The 20,609-nt window shown below is 41.7% G+C and overlaps 1 protein-coding gene across 3 annotated transcripts in view; it reads right to left on the bottom strand.

The window, feature by feature from the left end:
- LOC122816618 (cytochrome P450 2K6-like) overlaps positions 1 to 20,609 on the bottom strand; it is a 659,285-nt gene that overhangs the window by 563,544 nt on the left and 75,132 nt on the right. For 2 of the 3 annotated variants that reach the window (XM_044089529.1, XM_044089526.1), the window contains one exon: positions 1,263 to 1,557. In XM_044089529.1, the coding sequence (XP_043945464.1) occupies positions 1,263 to 1,466 (204 nt within the window). In that variant the 5' untranslated portion in view covers positions 1,467 to 1,557. The remainder of the gene's footprint in view (positions 1 to 1,262; positions 1,558 to 20,609) is intronic. The other variant, XM_044089527.1, reaches the window with a different exon arrangement.

Here is a 20,609-nt window from a genome sequence, read left to right as displayed (position 1 = left end):
GCTGTGAGATTTCATATGAGGCTAAGCGGTTTTGTTTGTGCTACTTGACTGTCAAGATATTTAGAAAAAATATGAAAGTTAAGACAATATAAATAAATAGTATGCGAACAACAATTAATATCTCTTTACCCGGACTAAACAGAGATCAACTATCAATACTGTTATGTTTGCCATTATGTAACCTTTAAGATGAAGTGTTTTAATACTTTGTATTTAACATAGTTTTTGTGGTGACCCCTAACTGGGAAAAGCCAAAAGATACAACAACAATAACATTTAACATGGTTTTGGAATTACTGATACAAATATGAACATGAAATATCTGATGCCTTGAGGCATCAGTAGGATGTAACTGCAGAGGCACAAGGAAGTGTCACTCGGCTGTAATAAGCTATGACAGACATCTTGTGCCTATAAAATAGGATTAAATGCAGCAATGTTTTTGGTTGAACTACAGGTAATGGAGAGTCATTCTTCAGCTGGGAGGAAGGAGATGAAGACTGTTGTTCACCAGTGAACAGTAAGAATGTAACAACACATAGAAAATACTAATGAGTGCATAAGGATAGGATATAGGAGATTTAAACAGTGTAGCAATACTGAGTGTTTAATGCATCAACACCTTTCAGTACAGACTACTACTATGCTCTAGAATTGGCACTCGTGTAACTTGCTTAATACTCTTTGCTTGGTGGTACATTTGCTGGCTTTTGATAATATCCTTATAATAGTGTAGTTATTTGCGGATTAGTGTTTTGATAACCATTTGAATATGATGACCTCAGCACTTGCTTAGAGAATATTGAACAACAGATGTTTTGTAACTGGAATTCTGTACACGGAGATATATAGAACATGTGCAACAAGTTTAACTTTCAACCATAATTCATGAACTCATCCCTAAATAAGTAACTCACTTTGTGATAATAAAACACAAATGGGACCATAGTTCAGGACTGGGTTTCTGTCAAAGATTGCTGTTTCTGTATTTAAACTACTGCATCATTAATTTGATTCATTTTTATTGAAAGATGACTAAATATTCAAGAGTAGTGTTTGCTGGTTAGCAAAATTTTAAATGACAGTAGATATACATTTTCTTCTGTGTACCATTGTCCTTTCATTATATTTTGCTTTCGATTTTCTACATGCATTTATTTCTATTATATACTTTACAGCTACATTCTAGTGATGACTTATTGTATAATGAACAGTTAATGCTACACCATGAAGCAGTGTACTGTCAAAGTAATATAACCTACCTTCATAAGGTGTTTGTCAAGCCGTTTGAGATCCAAAGTGTGCATATTTCCAATCAGAGGAAGAGGTGTTGGTCCAGGAGGTAGCTTACAAATGCTTGTTCTTTTCAGGATGAACAGATGTATCGCTGCTACCAGAACAACAACCAACAGCACAGCCAATAGTATGTCACTGTTTGGCAGTGATAACGATGAAAGGACAGACATGTTGCTAGGACAGTTCGGAGACTCTGAATCTGCAGTAGACGTTGACAGTTGTGTTGCAGGATTGCTGTGGAATAATGAGATGCCTTTTTATCTGCAATACAGGTAATAAAATGTTATCTAGTTAATCATACTTGCACCTAGATCTGCCTCATTCATGGAATCAGTGAAATCTAGCTTTATAGCTAATTCCGAGGGAAACACTCTAATCGTGTAGACACAAATTTCTACTAATCTGCTTCTGCTCTTCGTGTCCATGTTTGTTTTTTTAAGTTTGGCAATACCATTATCACTGCTACTGTTGACTAACAGTCCATTACTTTTTATGAAATTTACAGTTTATTAATTACTTACTGAGCTCTTTCCTAAGTGGTGTGTGGTAGAAACAACACATTTCATAGACAATAGTTATTTATGTGCATTTGTTAACCAAGGTAGAGCACTGAGCCACGTGGATATTTTTCAGACTCAGGTCTGCAGTACCGTTTGGTTATATTTCATGTGGAGTCACACGTCTGGCAAATTACAGAAAATCAAAATGGTACAGCATGTCATTTAAACAAAGACTAAAAATTACTACATGATGACCAAACAACAGAGTTAGTAAGAAATCTATTAACCATTTTAAAGAAAATGTGAATTAATCTCCCTTAAATGAATGGAATGGTGAAGAAGCTTTGTTCAAAAAAGGAAGCAAGAGCATAGAAAAAAAAGGTGACAGCCTGCTGAAGCCTAAAGTAATCTATAATTTCAGGATCACTGGCGAAGGTTATATCTAAAGTGCACCCACCAAAATAGTTAGAGGACGATATATGATTCCAGCTATACAGTATTCAATGTCTGAAGTAGCAAAACATAGATTTTGAAAGATAAATTCTAGTTGTCTCATCTGGTCTGTCTATTCCCCATCTTTTAGATAAGCTGTTGATGCTGCTCAAGAAGCAACTTACTTTTTTTCCTTGTTTCCCATAGGAAAAGCCTTGTGCCCATCACATTCATTCTTGAATTCCTGTATTATTTTGACCTCACTTCCTCTCTTTGGGAAAATGGGTCAATTTATTCACCACTGTCACTGAGACAGATGCCTGGTGTCAAAGCCATGGTCTCAAGCTCAATGCCAAAAAGTGCATTGTCATACCTTTTGGTAAAAACTCTGTACCCATGGACTACAACATAGGCGGTAGTCTACTTAAAACCGAAAGTGTGATAAGAGACCTTGGGACACAGGTGGACAGTAGTCTCTCCTTTGACAATCACAATGCTACAGTAGTCAGAAATCCTTCTATGTGGCACACCTCATCACAAAAGGTTTCTCATCCAGGAAAAAAGAGGTAATTGTTCCCCTCTACTCATCACTCATTAGACCCATTATATAGAGTACAACTCCCCTTTTGGTATGTACCTCACAAGACATGTACAACAACTGGAAAGGCCACAGAAATACCTCACAAAGAGGATTACCAGCCTCAAATAGATGCCCTACAGAGACCGTCTCAAAAAACTCCAGCTTTACTCTGTCGCATATCGCCTACTCCGAGGCGATCTCTGCCTAACATACAAAGCTATGTCAAACCCAGAGCTGTTGGACATGCTCCATGTAAAGAAATCCCAATCCCTCCGAGCTACACGCTCTAGGGACCTAAACCTTGTCACCACAATAAACAGAACAAGCTGGAGGGATAGATTCCTGTCCCAGAGACTTCCCATACTCTGGAACAAACTACCTGTCTATATCAAACAAAGCTCCTCATTAGCACTTTTCAAGAAAAATCTTGATGATTGGATGGGAGATAGGAAATTCACCCCGGGGATCACTTCTGTAGCTCTGCTTGACAGAGGCACAGGAAAATAATTTTCTTGGGTGGCAAAAGCCAGGGTACTGTTTGGCTAAGCTTATATAGGCCCTAGGGCCAATAGCCTAGTACCTACCTATGAACCTATGAACTTTTCCTGTGAAATAAAACTTCCTTATATCTCCTCTGAGCCGCCCAGCCTGTATGTTCAAACTGCACCTACTGCTCTCATGCACCACTTTTTTTAAAAAATATGCTGCCTACTTGAAGTATCTGGATTCTACTGAGGTACTTAAAACTTGTATCATGCTCACCATGCCTTATTTCTTCAAGACTGCACATGCAGCACTCTACTTACTGCTCTCTCTCTCCCTCTCTCTTTCCCTGTAATAATTTTAGCTCTTCTCACCTTAGCTGTCAAGAACATTCTTTACTATTTGAATAATTTCCTCTCCCATTGACTGCTAGTCTGTAGCCAAATTGTCAGTTGGGGTGGAATGGATGGGATGAGGTGAGCGGTCACACACTGTTTGGATTTTTATTTTACATTTTACCTTATCTACAGTTCTGGCCCCAATGCCTGGTGTGCAATACTATCAGTATAGAACATATTCACAAATGATCTACTGATGTGCACGATGTTTCTTGCACAAGGGCTGGTGTCCTTGGTGTTTATCACCTAGGGATATCTTCCAGCTCACTGGGAGAGATGATAAAGTAGAATGTAACTCCGTTTCAGCCCTCAGCTAACTCGATTCAGGCCTTCTGGGTATCTGTCAGGGCTATGTCTCTCAGAGCTAGCCTGTCTTATCTTTCATGGCTTCTGGTACCGACTGTGACTCATCTGAATTGCCTCCCTCATCTTGACTTTGCTTTACAAAGTTGAGGTCTTCAGAACTGAACCAAAGAGGGATAACAACTTTATTTTTTTTACTGGTGATGCATTTCTTTAACACAGGTAAAAACTGTAGCAACCCTCATTGCTGCTGTACTACATTGCTTGCCAACATTTAGGTTATCTAAAACACTTACTTCACACCTCATTAACCTGTTGCTGTTGTCACATCTTGGGATTTTACTAACAAGGTATTTATTTTGCACTGAATTTAAACTACCATGATAAAGGTGATCACCCAGTCTTGCCAGCTCTCTCTGTTTTATATACTTTATTGTGTTGGTCATCTTGTATAACTTCATGTAGTTGTCAAACATTCAGAAGTTTCCTTATAGATATTCTGCATTATTGCTTATAAAGACAGTGAAAAGACTGAACCCCTGTGGTACCACTTGGTCACCATTTTTTCTTCTGACTGCACCCCATTTGCCATGACTCTGTGTGCTACTGCCTTTACCTATGCTGCCATTCTACAACTCAGTCTAAATCTTGCTAATCTGTAAACTAGTATGTTGCACTGTGTGGTATCAAATGACTGGAGTCACATCCACAGTTTCTTTGTGATCCAATACTCTGGTTACCCAAAGAACTTTAGCACATATAATTAGGGTTGCCACCTTTTCATCCTTCCATTTCCTGACAAATAAGCCACACCTGCTGCAGAATAAAAACACACCCCTTTCCTCAGTGGTCACACCCCCTTTTTGGAAGCCATGCCCCGAAGTAATGCCATACATATAATTAGGGTTGCCACCTTTTCATCCTTCCATTTCCTGACAAATAAGCCACACCTGCTGCAGAATAAAAACACACCCTTTTCCTCAGTGGTCACACCCCCTTTTTGGAAGCCATGCCCCGAAGTAATGCCATAGACAGTGAGTGCACGGGCAGCCTTAGATGATATAAAGCCCTAGGCAAAGTCCTCCATGGCACTCCCTAACCCTGTTATCTATGGTCACCCTGGCATACACCTCAGTACTTCCCTTTTCCTCCCATTTTTACCTCCTCATGCTATCCAGAACATTTTTGTTTTCTTTGTTTTGCTTGTCATCTTCTTTCTACATCCCTTCAACACATCCTAAATGACCAAGAGTATATTGTCATGACTATCTAGGAAAGAATTTAATTAAGTTAATGGTCTGGGGTCCCAATGCCACCAGAAGTTATGGGGTTCTAAATGCCAAGGTGTATTTTAGACATTTCTCCACTACCTTTGGTCCAATTATGGCCTGAACAAAAATGATGACTTAGGAACGTAACAAATTATTTTCTCTCACAGAAGAAATAAATTATGCCAAAGGCTTAATGTTCAAAAACAATGACATACTAGTTATCCATAAATTGAGTAGCTGTTACAAACGGATAAGAAAATGCCTGTGGGGGCAGTTAAATCATATCAGGATCAGAGAGGGGGAGAGAGAGAGAGAGGAATAGAGAGATAGAGAGGAGGAAGTGAAAGAGAGGGAGAAGAGAGATTGAGAGAGAGAGGGGGAAGAAGTGACAGAGACAAGGAAGGAATAGTGGAAGAGGATGTGAGTGAGAGAGGGAGTGAGGGGACGGGAATGAGAGAGGGAAGAAGAGAGAGAGAGGTGTTTAAGGAAGGAAGAGACAGCAAGGGAGAGAGACAGAGAGACACAGAGACAGGAAGGGAAAGAGTGAGAGAGAGAGAGAGAGAGAGCGTGGGAGGGAGGAAGGGGAAAGAGGGATAGAGAGAAAGGGAGGAAGCAAAAGAAAAAGAGAGAGACACAGACAGAGACCGGAGGGAGAGACAGAGAGAGACAGACAGGGGGAGTGAGTGAGAGAGAGAGAGAGGTAATTGAGTGATAGAGAGGGGGAAGTAACTGAGAGTAGAAGGGACAGACAGAAAGGGACAGAGAGGGAAGAGACAGAGTGAGAGAGGGTAAGGAAGTGAGACAGAGACAGAGAGAAGGACAGTGAGAGAGAAGAGAGGGGGTGAGGAGAGAGAGGGAGGGAAAGAGAGAGAGACAGAGATGGACACAGAGAAAAGAAGATGAGGGAGGAGAGGGGGTGAGAGCAGAGAAAGAGAGAGGGAGGTGGCTGGAGGGGGGTGAGAGAAGAACAGTGAGAGAGAAGATGAGAGAGGGCAGAGGGGTTGAGGACAGAGAGAGAGAGGGAAGGGGCAGGAGACAGAGGGGGAGGGGGCAGGAGAGAGCTGGGTAGAGGGAGGAGAGAGAAAGAAAGAGACAGGAATGGGAGGGAGTGAGGGAATTGAGAGACAGAGAGGGGGGGAGTCAGTGACGTAGAGAGAGTGAAACAGAGAGAGAGAAGAAGGGAGAGAGAGAGAGAGACAGATCTAGAGAGAGGGAATGGAGTGAGAGGGGAGGGGAAAGGAGTGAGGGAGTAGGAGGAGTGAGTGAGGGGTAGAGAGAAGGGGTGAGTGAGGGAGGGAGAAGTGAGTGAGAGTGACACAGAGAGAGAAAGAGGAAGTGAGTGAGAGGGGGTGACATTAGTGAGTGAGTGAGAGCAGGAAGAAGTGAGTGAGAAAGAGGGGAGGAAAGAGTTGAGAGAGGGGGGAAGGAGTGAATGAGACAGAGAGGGGAAATGAGTGATTGAAAGAGAGAGAGAGAGAGATAGAGAGAGAGAGAGAGAGAGAGAGGGAGTGAGTGAGTTTTGCCTACATTCTTAGCATTAAGAAATATGCAATAAAGGTCAGCATTCAGTTTGTGATTCTTATACTAAGGTCAGAAGAGTATCCTGTAACATGCTGGGTGAAGGAAAGTGTTATGGAGCTTTAAGTGCAAGGCAAGTGACTGTTGTGTGGGAACATTCTCAAAGAATGTTAGTCATAACATTGATTTGTATACACTACTAAATTGCCAAATACTATGATGTATATGGAGGAAGCTTGCAAGCAAAAGACAGGAAGCTAGTTTTTTTTTTCAAATAAAGATAGTCACAGTGAGATTCTGACAGCCTGTTCGGGGCCTGTTTCAAAAGTATATATGGTAGAGTTACCTACCACTCAGAGCTGGAATCTGCAGTGTTAGACTATGGTTTTAAGTGGATCCCATTGTTGGAAGGGCTAAACAGATCATGGACATGTACTGGAGAAAAACTTGAAGTTGCTGTTTAAATTTTAAAAGTCATATGAGACTGTGTTTTTCATTTCCCTTACAGACATACAAAATAAAATGTGTGTTACAAAATAAAATGTGTGTTTTAACAGTCAGTTGCTATTGTAGTTATTCATTTCCTTATGAATGTGCCGAATAAAATGTGTGCTGTTTATAATTGTTGCCTTCATTGCTTCCTTGGGCATCCAATCTGTCTGGAATTGTGAGGGTCACAACTTTATTTGCAGATGTTATTCCCATAACCTAAAATAACCAATCTCCAGCATGTAATGGGGGACTGAATGCCGAGCATAAAGTAGCTGAGATGATAATCGGCACTTCCAAATCAGAGGACCAGAGGTCATGGTTCTAGCCTGGAAAAGAGTGGATTACTCACTGTAGCTAAATGGAAGCTCCTGCCTCATGGGGAGGAGTTTATGTATTTTGAGGTTTGGTTGACATGTAAGGGTAAACCAGATTTAGAGATGAACTTGCAGATGGCCGCATTACTGGCAGGTCTACAGGTGTTGTGGATGTGGCAGAGAAGAAAACACCGAATCATAGGCCAAAGTTCTCACTACTGCTCAGTCCATGTCCTCATCTCAGCAATGATTAAGAGTTTTGTCTACTAACTTAAAAGATGACATCTTGTACACAGGTAGAGAAAAGAAGCTCATTTAAAAAATAACTAGGGTAATTTTCTGTAAAAACGTCAGGAACTCAACCATCTAGGACGACCTCTGAGAATAACCACCAATCCCATGAGCTGAGATGAGTTAACAGATATGGTTTGGGTACTTTGTGAGGGTTGCTCCACTGAGAAAAAGTCCAGGGATAAACCCAAAACATGATAGAGGGATTTTGCCACTCATCTTTCCTGTGAACATCTGGGGATCCCACATGAGGTGATGGAGACTGTTTTTGGAGACAGGGAAGTCTAGTCTATCCTGCTCAGTGTGTTACCATTACAACTCAGTTTGGAAAATGATGCATACAGTAGGGATGACGACTTAAACCCTTTGATTATTCTTTGCATATTAATACACCAGTACAAACTAGGCAGGCTTAAAGGACCCTAATTATTTTATAGAAAAAGCACTCATCTTTGACTAACTGTGGCATTTACAGAAAAAACAGCTAGCTTTGACTAATTGCGACATCTAAAAGATGGTCAAATTTCAAAAATTTTCATTTAAAATCAGTTTAGGATTCCACATCAGAAAACAGGATCTGTCAGACCAGTTAGTGCACATTAGGTAATGGGTATTATGAACTTGTCATCTATGATAACGCATTTAGAAATCTGGGTATTAGAAAATGTGGAACTAGTGAACAATGCCAGTTTGTTCATATATTTGTACAGTGCAGGGCCAGTTCAAATGTCACAATGATGGGGGAAGGGACGTGAATTTAACATGTGTACCAATAACACTTTGTTTTACAACACAATAAACCACTCCCTTGCCTGATAAAAAGTATATATATATTTAGATAGCTTGTGAGGAAACTATTAATCTATTTTTGTTTTACTTGGATCGCTTGTCTCTGTACTTAATAAAGGATTTTCGACTGGAAACAGGCAGCCTGCCTTGCTTGGATTACTTTTGAATACTTAGTAATTCTGTGCAATTATATTATTTTTTATTATTTTTATTTTTTTATTTTTTTTTTAACTTAAGACAAGTTTAAGTTTGCTACTTCTACTACTAATGCCTGATCTGATTAATATACAGTGATTAACTAGAGATATATGGACTGAAAATCTTCTACACAGAGAAGTTTCTTACACTGTTTTGGAGTTGTGATTTAACTTACTGTGCTTTTAGGTGATGGTCGTTCAATGGATTACGCTTTTAAAAACCTCTCTCTCTAATGTAGATTTGGTTTTATTGTAAAGAAATTACATCACTGCATGTGTAAGGAAAACTGAAGCTGCTAATCAAGCATAAACCATTGGTTTATTTATCTATTGATGTCTGATTACCAGGAAAGTCTGACTGAGCAACTAATTAGCCTTTTCTCCCTCTTGTGACAAACTGAGTGCCATTATCCCTAACAGTGTATTCAGGTAACTCATGTGAAACAAAACCTCTAACTGCTTATTCATAATATTTCCAACCAGTCTGGGTGTGCAATCACCACAGTCATTAGCATACCAACCAGAAACAAGACAGAGTGATAAAGCCCTGACCATGGTTAAGTTGATTTGGGTTTGAATAGCAGCTTGGGTGTCTGAAGTACTAGCGAGAGAAGATGGGTACATTCATCTTGGGGGACACTCATTCATGTGCACTTTGTGTTAGATGGAACCAGAGGCACACTTAAGGGTGTTGAGTTGCCAGAGAGCCAGAACAATACGCTGGAGCACCTCATTGATGGTTTCTCCTAGGATGTTATGGGTTGCCAAATGAGGAAGGGGAAATTAGAGGGGAAAATACAAAAATGCTCCCAGCAGCAGTGCAGTGCTGCACCAGGATCATGAATCTCCTCACTGGCCTGGACTTTGTTAGGGTTAGCTCAGGGGGAGGCTAAAGCAGGTCCAGTAGAACCGATGAATGAGAAGACCTAATGATCAGCTCTGCCAGCCAAAAAAAAGACAAACAATAAGCAATTATTAGCATAATAGTTTATAGGTTCATAGGCAGTACTAGATAGTCGGTCTGCAGATCACTGCATGTCTAGCCAAACCCCTGTTCAAAAATTCTTTCCAGCCTCAATGAGGGGAAAATAAGCTAGACCAGGAAGAACTGAGGTTGCTCACCCAGTTATCTATATTCACCTTGAAGATGGCAATGGTGCTACTCTGCTTGGCGTGTACAGGAAGTTTAATCCAGAAGTGAAGGATAAACTGGGATACAAATCTCTCATGCCAACATTTCTTATGTATCTGTTGATTAAGGTTTAGTTCCTTTAATCAGGTATCAGGTATTCAAAGTAGTATTTGTTCTGTAAAAGAATAGTAGGTTAAAAAGGTGTGGAACTTTCATGACCCAAAAGGCTAGAGACAGGTCTCTACAAATGAGTCTATAAGAGACTGAGTATAGAGAGAAGGCCTGATGACTTGGATATTTAAGGTCACTGATCTTTTAAGTTATTCTCCCAAGTGGAGTGATACATTTAGATAAATATATTCCAAAAGCTACATTATATTTAATAATGGATCTGATGAAATACGAATAAAGGGGAAATAACACTTTTTTGATCTAGTGGAGATGTCTTTGGAAATTAAGATGAGACAAATAGGCTTTTTTCACTTACTGCACAGATATGATGGTGAGACAAAAAGAAGTTTTTTTCGATTATTGCAGATATGACGGTTATACAATAAGGAATTTTCAGCTAGTGTGATCAGATCCCTTATGATATCCAGGAATTCATTAAACCTACTAGCACACGCCATATAGCTCATACTAGAAATGCCCTCCCAGGACGATGCATTCATTTGTGGTTTAGGAAAATACCTCATATGCTAATTTGCATATTTCCTGAATCACAGTTACTACTGCAATTTATAGATGATGGCTAATCTGCACACTGGGGTAGAAACCTGATGCTCATGTAGGAAATGGAATTTCCCCTCTAGTCACACTCTTTCTTATACACATACACAAAACACATACACACCATAGCCCTGGTTACCTGTCCCTACCCTCCCATGGTTTCCCTACTCCCGTAATACTTTAGTGGCATTACGGCATGTATGTACTATGCCCTGGTAGTGTAGTGCAGCACCCAACCCTGATCCCTATTACAGTGTCAATGCTGTAATGGCACTTTAAAGAGTCATCCCTTGTGGTCTACTAGATTCCCCCAAGCCTCCATTACCCTTATGAAGTCTGTGCTGTTATGGCACTTCGGAATGAATCTGGTTGTTGCCTCATCCCTGTATGCTCTTCTGTGCCCTAGGGCATTTTTGAGTATTCCCTGGTATCTAGTGTATCCCCCTGATCCCTATAGTAATGTTTGTGCCACCATGACATGTAGGGCATTCCTTGGTGTCCAGTGGTTCCCCCGAACCAGCTCAGATGGCTTAGTGGTCAATTGCTGTGGTTATGGTGTGCAGGGTCCTGGGTTCAAGTGTTGCAAGGGCTGATTATTTTCAGGCTTCATGCCCACTGAGTGTCGCACAGCTATAGTTATACCTCAAACAGGTACCAGCATGATGAAACAATGAAGCCACAGTACAAATGAGGACTGAGAACATGAATTTTATTAGACACTGAATAACACGTTTCAAATACTCCACATTAATGTACCAAGTTTGCGTTTTCGTTTAGAAATGCTTCTTCTGATGTGGGCGTTACAACTAACAACTCTTGAGTTTAGAAGCCCAAGAGTTGTTAGTTGTAACGCCCACATCTGATGGAGTTTGTAAATAAAAACGCAAACTTGGTACGTTAATGTGGAGTATTTGAAACGTATTATTCAGTGTCTAATAAAATTCGTGTCCTCGGTCCTCACTTGTACTGTGGCTTCATTGTTTCATCATGCTGGTACCTGTTTGAGGTTTAAAGGTTTATTTTGGTACTTTGTTCCTTGTGATTTGGATTACAGCTACAGTTATCCCACTCCACAAGGGGGGATCAACCTTGGATCCCAGGAACTACTGCCTCATCAGTCTGACGAGACTGATCTGCAAGGCCATGGAATGTATTATCATGGACTTTATAAACAAAGACATTGGCAACCTTCAAACACTGGACCCCACACAGTTTGGGTTCGTGAAGGGCCGATCTTGTCTCCTGAACCTGACTGACTTTTTTGAATCAGTCTCCAGAGCTGTGGACAAGGGTAAGGTGGTCCACACAGCCTATCTGGAGGTCGCCAAGGCCTTCAACACCATCCCCCACTCTGGAATTATAGATAAACTTACTAAGCTGGGCATTAATCCCCATGTCACTCAATGGGGTGCCAACTGGCTTACTGACAGAACCCACACTGTTAAAGTAGCCAACTCCAAATCCAGTTCCAGAGAAGTGACAACTGGAGTACCTCAGGGTTCAGTCCTGGGACCACTCTTGTTTGGCATCTACTTCTCTGAAGTACAGGCCAACACTAAGGGACTCTGGCTAACAAAGTTCGCAGATGACTGCAAACTGGGAGCTATTATTGAATCCCCAAATGATGTGGATATTCTACAAAAGGGTCTTACTGAAACAGATGCTTGGTGCCAGAGCCATGGGCTCAAGCTCAATGTCAAGAAATGTATAGGTATCCACTTTGGGAAATAACATGTACCCATGAATTACCACATAGGTGGCAGTGCACTAAACACCGAAAGTGTGATAAGAGACTTAGAGACACAGGTGGACAGTGGTCTCACCCTTGATAACGACATTGCCACAACAGTCAGGAAATTCATCTATGTGGCACACCTCATCAGTAAGGGCTTTTCATCCAGAAAAAAAGGAGGTCATTGTCCCACTGTACTCATCCCTCATTAGACCCATTATAGAATACAATGCCCCATTTGGTATGTACCTCTCAAGACATCTGCAACAACTGGAAAGACCACAGAAATACCTCACTAAAAGAATCACAGGCCTAAAGCAGATGCTCTATGATGACCATCTAAAAAAACTCCACCTATACTCTGTCACATATCATCTACTCAGAGGCAATCTCTGCTTAACATACAAGGCCATGTCAAACCCAGAGCTGCTGGACATGCTACACTTAAAGAAATCCCAATCCCTCAGAGACACACGCTCCTGGGATCTAAACCTTACCATCACAATGAACAAAACATGCTGGAGGGATAGCTTCCTGACCCAGAGACTCCCCAGACTCTGGAAGTGAGTCAACAAAAACTGCCCATACATGTCAAGCAGAGCGCCTCTTTGGCCCTCTTCAAAAGGAACCTTGATGATTGGATGGGAGATAGGAAATTCACCCTGGGATCACGTCAATCGCCCTGCTAGACAGGGGTCCAGGTAAGTAAATACTGTGGGAAATAGCCAGGGAATTGTTATGGCTAGGCTTGTATATGCCCTAGGGCCGATAGCCTAGTGCCAACCTAGGGACCTATGAACCCTCCAATCCCTGTTGTAACATTGGTGTCATCATGGCAATTAAGGCATTCCCTGGTGTCTGATGGCTGCTTCCACCCTGATTACTACTGTGGCATTGGTGCCAGTGCAGTGCTTTACTGATGAATCCCTGGTGGTGTAGTGTATCCCCCACCCCCTATCCCCAATTTGCTCTCAGTGGTGTTATGACACTAAAACTCAGCCCTGGTGTCTAGTGGTCTCCCTCTCCCACCATGTTAGTGTCTGGCAACTGAACAAAGCCTTTTAGCTGTGCTCTTTACAGTGACTGGGTGGAGATGGCCATGCTAATCTAAATGGTTCAGCACTTTTTTGAATTACTCAGCCATACTGATGCCTTCCTGGAGGTGGTTCCAGAGAGACAGCACATGGCTAAGCAGCATATGCCTTTTCCCCCGAACTGCCTCATTAGCATTCAGCATGGCTGCTGGGCTAGCTCTCTGCAATGCTGTACCTCTTCATGTTGGCATATCATACAACATCATGTAAAGGTGCTTGCTGAATAGCAAAAAGGTACAGTGATATGTACATGACTGTGTACACATCCCTGTATCTTTATCAATTCCTCCCACACTATCTGATTAGAGGGTAGGTCATCTATATGGTATATGAATTTTTTTTCTTTTTTTTACCAAAATTAGCTAGGACATGTTTTTTCACATTTAACTTGTCCTTACATCAGTTATTAACATGGTCTAACCCATGTTGGAGAAAATGTGAGTCAGTGAAAGATTGATTAACACCCAATTTACACTTGTCTGCAAAGTTAGACAATCAGAGGCTAGGACTGCTGGCCTGAAGGTCTGTGAAATAGAAGCCATATAAGAAAGGGCTCAACACTCAGTCCTGTGGTATACCATTAGGAACTTTTTCTTTCAGAACTGGCACCTGGGACTCTAATCACATGGGTTTCTGTCAAGAAATAAGTTGGCTATCCACTGCACAACATAAGGATTTACATTCAGATTTACACGTCTGTCAACGATGCCTGCATGGTGAATAGTGTCAAAAGCTTTAGCCAGGTCCAGATAAACTGTATATACTGCAAAACCATTTATTGCATCAGTCACTTTTTCAAAGAAATTAATTAGGTTAAAGAGGAACTGATGAAGGTCCAGAGTTAAGAGGTTTTTCAACATCCTGATTAATGAGATCTGAGATAACACATTCCGTAGCTTTACCTACGAGACTAGTGAGGCTTAACAGGTCTATATTTACCTGAGCCCATGGCTGCCACCCTTGCATAATGGTATTACAATAGCTGCTTTCCAGGCTTCAAGCATGTAATCAAAGGAGAGGCTTCAATTAAGGAGGTTATGGAGGGGTTCAGATACCCCATATTAGACACTGATAATTAAATAACCCAATATGTTACCTACGCCTCGGGAAGAGGTTTTCTTAGCTTTTGAGAGGGCTGAGAGAACTTGTTCTAGAACAACTAAAGGGGTGATTGGGATTATGTGCAACAGCTATAACTGTGGGTGGAGAAAATCTGGAACCAAACTTGTCAGCTAGGATATTAGCTATTTTATTTCCTTTGGGTCAGAGTATATGGTATTGTTGTCAAATAGCTTTGAACATTGTTGAGTTTTAGTTCTTAACTTCCAGACATGGTTACGTAAAGATATGTAGTTATTTTTGGTTTTAGTGGTTACTTTAAGCTTATACTCAAGCTTTGAACTTACTAATACTTCCCTGAAGCTTTTTGCTAGTTTGCTTAAGTGTATTTTTAAGGCAGATAGAATGAAACATGTTATAAACATGAAGGAATTTCTTTCTCCTGTTATGCAATTAATTTATATGAGTATTCCACCATAAGGGGTTGTTTTAAATTTCTCATTATGCTTGGTGTAGACAGGAACTTCCTTTTCAGTACATTATTTAAACGTGAAGAGAAGTCAGAGACATGGGCAACAGCTTTCGCAATGGAATACAGTGAAGGAGGATTACAGCACAATTTATTTAGGTCATCAAGTAGCTGAAGAAGGTTTGCTTTTGAGAAGTCCCTAAACACACAGGTGCTTACAGGAGACGCACCACCAGTTTTGAAGGAAAAGATCACTAATTTATGGTCTGAATTAACAAGGCAAGATGATACTTATGCAGATGTGGAAATGTGGCCATATTTGTGAGGACTAGATCAAGGGTCCTGGGTCCCTAGTAAAATGGTTAATCATTTGGGAAAGAGACTTAGCATTTATAATGTCAAGGAAGTGTTGGGCATGGCAACCACTGGTGCTACAGGTCACCCAGTTTATTTACTGATAGTTGAACTCCCCTAATAGAAAGGTGTTGGGTTTAGTGGGGATTTCAGCTGTGTTAAGACACCTGTCATGCTCAGAAGGGGACATACAGGATGTACTATAACTAGCTATGAAGTGCTAATTAGGGTTACCAATTGAAATGTCGGGAGCTGCATGGGTGAGTCCCAAAACATGGAGACTGAATGGCTGAAGAAATAGACTTGCATATAGCAAGTCCAAGATGGTCATTTCACAGAATATTTCCTTTTCACTGAAGTATGTTCCTTTTCACTGAAGTATGGCAATCTTGGAATTGGTCTATATAAGTTTGGAGGGTGTGGGGGGGCCTGCCCTTCACATTGGAAGGTGCGGGGGGGGGGGGCTTCCCTCCTGCAAAAATAAGTTTAAAGGAGAAGAGAAAGATGTTTGAGATTTGCTCTTCTCCTGGAATTTCAGTCAATAGGGACTCTTGTGCAGCAGTTAGGAAAGTACAGTGGCGGAGTGGTTAGAGTTGTTGTTTCACAGTAAGAGGTTCTCTGGTTCGATTCTCGGATGGGGTGCCTTCAGTGCGGAGTCTGCATTTCCTCCCTGCATTTGCGTGGGTTTCCTCTGGGTGCTCTGGTTTCCTCCCACATTCCAAAGACAAGCATCTGGAGTGTTTCTCTCTGGGCCTCTGCTGAAAATGGGCTCTGCCCCAGTCAGACTTTTCCAGTAAACAAATGTTAAATAAATAAATAAAATAAAATTGTGTATGGTGAATTGGATATCTATAATTCAAATGTGGGTGTCACAAGGAATCTGTAATGAGGTGACAATATCCTTAACAAATATTGATACTGCCCCTCACAGTTGCCATGATAGTCCCCATACCCAGGAAAAAGTACAGTTTTGTACCTACCATAAATGTAGATGTTAGAGTGTTCACACTGCTGCAGTCATCACACTTGGGTTATCCTGCCGTCAGGCAGTCCCTCGGCCAGAGTTCCGAAGTCTTGGTCCGGCGTCAGTTGCTGTCGCTTCTTCCCTGACGTCAGTGCGCCAGGGGTATACAAGATGCATCCGATGCCATTTTCTTCAGTTTTTCTTGCCCCAGATGTCAGGTGCCCCCAATAGGTAGGCAATACATATTGCTAATAAAAAAAAAAAAAAAAAATATATATATATATATATAAATTAAACAATTCCTTCAGTTACAAGCAAATACACCACAAAGGTTGTATAGGATAGAAAGGTATAGATAACTCCAGCTAGTTCAGAGGGGATAGAGGGAGGGTAACCTGGACTGCAGCAGTGAGGACACTTGAACATCTACATTTATGGTAGGTACAAAACTGTACTATGTTCATCGTGTTACACTGCTGCAGTCATCACACTTGGGTTGAATCCCAAAGCTAAGGATGGGTGGTGGAACTAAACAGGGTTTGGTGAGGCTAGTAGGCTCTGCAGAACTGCAGTGGCAAAGCCAGCTCTGGTTTTAGAGAGGTAAGTGATAGTGCTTGGTGAAGGTGTGCACTGAACTCCAAGTTGCAGCCTCCAAAATATCCTTGGTTGGTACCCCTCTGAGGAAGGCTGTTGATGTTGCTGTAGCCCTGGTGGGATGGGGCCTGATGTTACCAGGCACAGATTTCCCATGGTGTATGTAGCAGAAATTGATACAATGTCCTGTCTATTTTGAAATGGTCTGTTTTTAGATAGTTTTTCCTTGTGATCCTGCAGTATAGGATACAAAGAGCTGGTCAGATTTTCTGAAAGCCTTAGTTTTATCCAAGTAGTAACGTAATTGCCTGTGAATGTCCAAAGAGTGTAGGAGCCTTTCCCCTTTGTTCTGGGGGTTTGGATAAAAGGTGGGCAAATGAATGGTTTGGTTTAGGGCCACACTGGATACCACCTTTGGCATAAAGGAAGGGTAAGTTCGTAAATAGACTCTCTTGATGAAAAATGATGAAAGGTCCACTGCCATTAGGGCCTGTAGTTCTGAGACTCTTCGTGCTGAAGTTATTGCTAGCAGCATAGCAGTTTTCCATGATAGGAACTGTAGATCAGCTGTGAAAGCTGGTTCAAAGGGCGGTAGTGTAAGTTTTTCCAAAACAAAGTTGAGATCCCAAGTTGGTGTTGGTGCTCTCCAGGGGGGTCTTATGTTCTTAGCCCCTCTGAGGAACTGTCTTAGTAATAGATGTGAAAATATAGAAGGATCTGTGTTGTACTGAGCTGAAATAGTTGAGACGTGGATCTTAATAGATGAGAAGGAAAGTCCTTTGTGCAACATCTTAGTTAAATATTGAAGAATCTGAGGAATATTTGGTACAAGGGGATTTTGCCCTTTAGCTTGGTTCCAGGTGCAGAATCTTTTCCATTTGTTTGAATATACTTTCCTGGTGCTGGGCCTCCTGGCCTCCAGAATGACGTCCATCACAGTTTTAGAGAGAAGTGTTGACTGGTTGTTTAGGCAATTTGTCATGCAGCCAGATTTAAAGTCTTGAGCTGGCTGTGTAGAATCTGATTGTTTTGCTGAGTGAGCAGGTGAGGAATTGTAGGTAAAATCCATGGTGGGCCTTGAGCCATGTTCCTTAGTATTGGATACCAGTGTTGGCATGGCCAATCTGGAGCAATGAGCATCATTTGTGGCCTCTCTAATCTGGCTTTCAGCAGCACCTTTGCCAGAAGAGGCAGTGGAGGAAAGGCATACACTGCCAATGTTTTCCAACTGAATGAGAGAGCGTCCACTTTCCAAGCTAGTGTGTGGTATGTACTTGTGCAGAATTTCCGTAGTTGGTAGTTTTGGGGGGAAGCAAACAGATCCATGTCTGGGCTCCCCCATTTTTGAGTTATCATTGCGAATACTTGTGGATCTAGTTTCCACTCGTAAGGATCTATGATATTTCTGCTTAGATCGTCTGCCAATGTGTTTTTCTTTCCTGGCAGGAATTGTGCTTGTAGTTGAACTTGGTAGGTCAGTGCTGTGTTCCACAAGGTCATTGCTTGTCTGCATAGGGGGTAGGAGTGTGTGTGCCCCCTTGCTTGTTTATGTACCACATCGCTGTGGTGTTGTCCATCTTTATTAGGAGTTGTCCTTGATGTAGGAGGTCCTTGAAAGCTGTTAGGGCATTTTGTACAGCTAGCATCTCTTTTTGATTGATATGTAAATGCCTTTGGTCTGCAGACCATTTGCCCTGAATACACTGTCCTGCCATGTGCACTTCCCAGGCATAATGTGATGCATCTGTTGTTATAGTTTGCCTGGCTGTGGGTAAGGTAAAAGGCTGACCCTTGTTGAGGTGACATGCCCGAGCCTACCATAGAAACTCCTGTTGAAGGCAGGGTATGAGTGGAATAGTGGAATTACTGTTTCCAAGCTGTGGCTGTGTTGAGTCCATACGCTTTTCAGATACCATTGTAATTTCCTCATATGCAGTTTTGCAAATGGTATTAGTAGTATGCAAGATGCCATGAATCCCAAGGCCTGCAGACTTTTTCTTGCAGGGAGTTGGGTCTTTGTTGCCATCATTTTGAAGTATTGAGTCAGTTGTCCTTGCTTGTCTGGCGTGAGATAAGCCATCTGGGCCTTTGTATTTAAGCTGGCACCCAAGAATATTATGTCTTGTGAGGGCACTAGTTTTGACTTCTTTTCGTTTACTGTGTACCCTAGGCAACATAGTAGGTTTTTGACAAACGCCAGATGCTTTAATAGAATGTCCTTGCTTTCTGCTTGAATAAAGCATTCGTCCAGGTATGGATATATTTGAATCCCTCTTTGTCTGCAGTATGCAATTACTGGTGCCAGGTATTTTGTGAAGACCCTGGGTGCAGTAGATAAGCCAAAGGACAGTGCAGAGAATTGGTAATGGGTTGAACCTGCTATAAATCGGAGGTATCTTCTTCAATTTTGTCTGATAGGGACATGCAGGTATGCCTCCTTGAGGTCCAACGTTACTAGCCAAGCCTTCTTGCCCAGCATGGGAAGAAGTGTTAGCATCTTGAATTTGGGTACTTCCAGGTATGTGTTTAGAATTGAGAGGTCCAGAATGGGTCTCCAGGCTTTGTCCTTTCGGGGAACTAGAAACAGTCTTGAGTAAAATCCTTGTCCTTGCTCCTGTGTAGGAACCTGTTGAATGGCTCTCATGTCCATGAGAGCTGAAATTTGCTTTTGAGCCTCTGCCCATTGATTTGGTGGCAGGTTTGGTATTCCTTTTATCCTTGGCAAAGTGTGAAAGTGGAATCTGTATCCTGGAGATACAATATTTAGGACCCATTTGTCTTTTGTGATGATGTGCCAATTGTCTGCAAAAATTGCTAGTTTTCCCCCCAAGGAAGCTGCGAAGAGGGTTTTGCTTGGTAGTCTGAGGGGTAAGTCACTGTGTTTGTCTTCTGGTAGTTTGAGACCTGTCTTCTGCTCCTTTTTGGGTTGTGGCACCCCATTGTCGAGGCTGGTAAGAGCCTTGTGACTGGCCTCTGCCCCTTGGGCGTCTGTATCTGCCCATCTGTGGTCTGGCAGAAGCTGGAAAGGTCCAGTTTTTGGTTGGCCAATTTCTGCTGAAACGAGGGGGTTGAACCTGTAAAAAATCCTTGACCGTCTGCATAGATTTTGCCTTCTCCTCCATTTTCTTTAAAACTTCTTCTGCTTTTACACCAAATAAAACATCCTGCTGTAAGGGTGCATCCAATAACTTTGCTTTAACATGATCAGGTAAAGTTTGATCGTTTAACCAAGCATGCCTACGTATGACAGACCCTGTCACTGCTGCTCTACAAGAAGCTTCCAATGAATCAAATCCACATTGCAAAGTATGTTTTCCCACTTGTTCAGCTGCATGCAACAACTCTTGCATTTCCTTGTAATCAGGCTGTTCTGCATGTGTGAGCATTTTTTGTTTTAATTGAGACATCAAATATTGTTGATATTTCAGCATGTGAAACTGACAATTTAAGGCCCTCATAGCTAGAGTAGCTGAGGTATATACTTTCTTTCCCCATCTGTCTAGTGCTCTAGAATCCCTTTCAGAGGGCACAGGATTTTTAGCAATAGAGGCCTTAACCCCTTTGGGACCCTGGGAAATGGTTTCTGGGTCAGCAACAGGGCATTTATACAGGAATTTG

Source organism: Protopterus annectens, chromosome 12.part0, assembly GCF_019279795.1.
Source record: "Protopterus annectens isolate FY-2018-M chromosome 12.part0, PAN1.0, whole genome shotgun sequence".
In the NCBI taxonomy this organism is placed as follows: Eukaryota; Metazoa; Chordata; order Ceratodontiformes; family Protopteridae; genus Protopterus; species Protopterus annectens.
The sequence above is the reverse complement of the archived record's forward strand: the minus strand, read 5'-3'. Positions and strand labels throughout refer to the sequence as shown.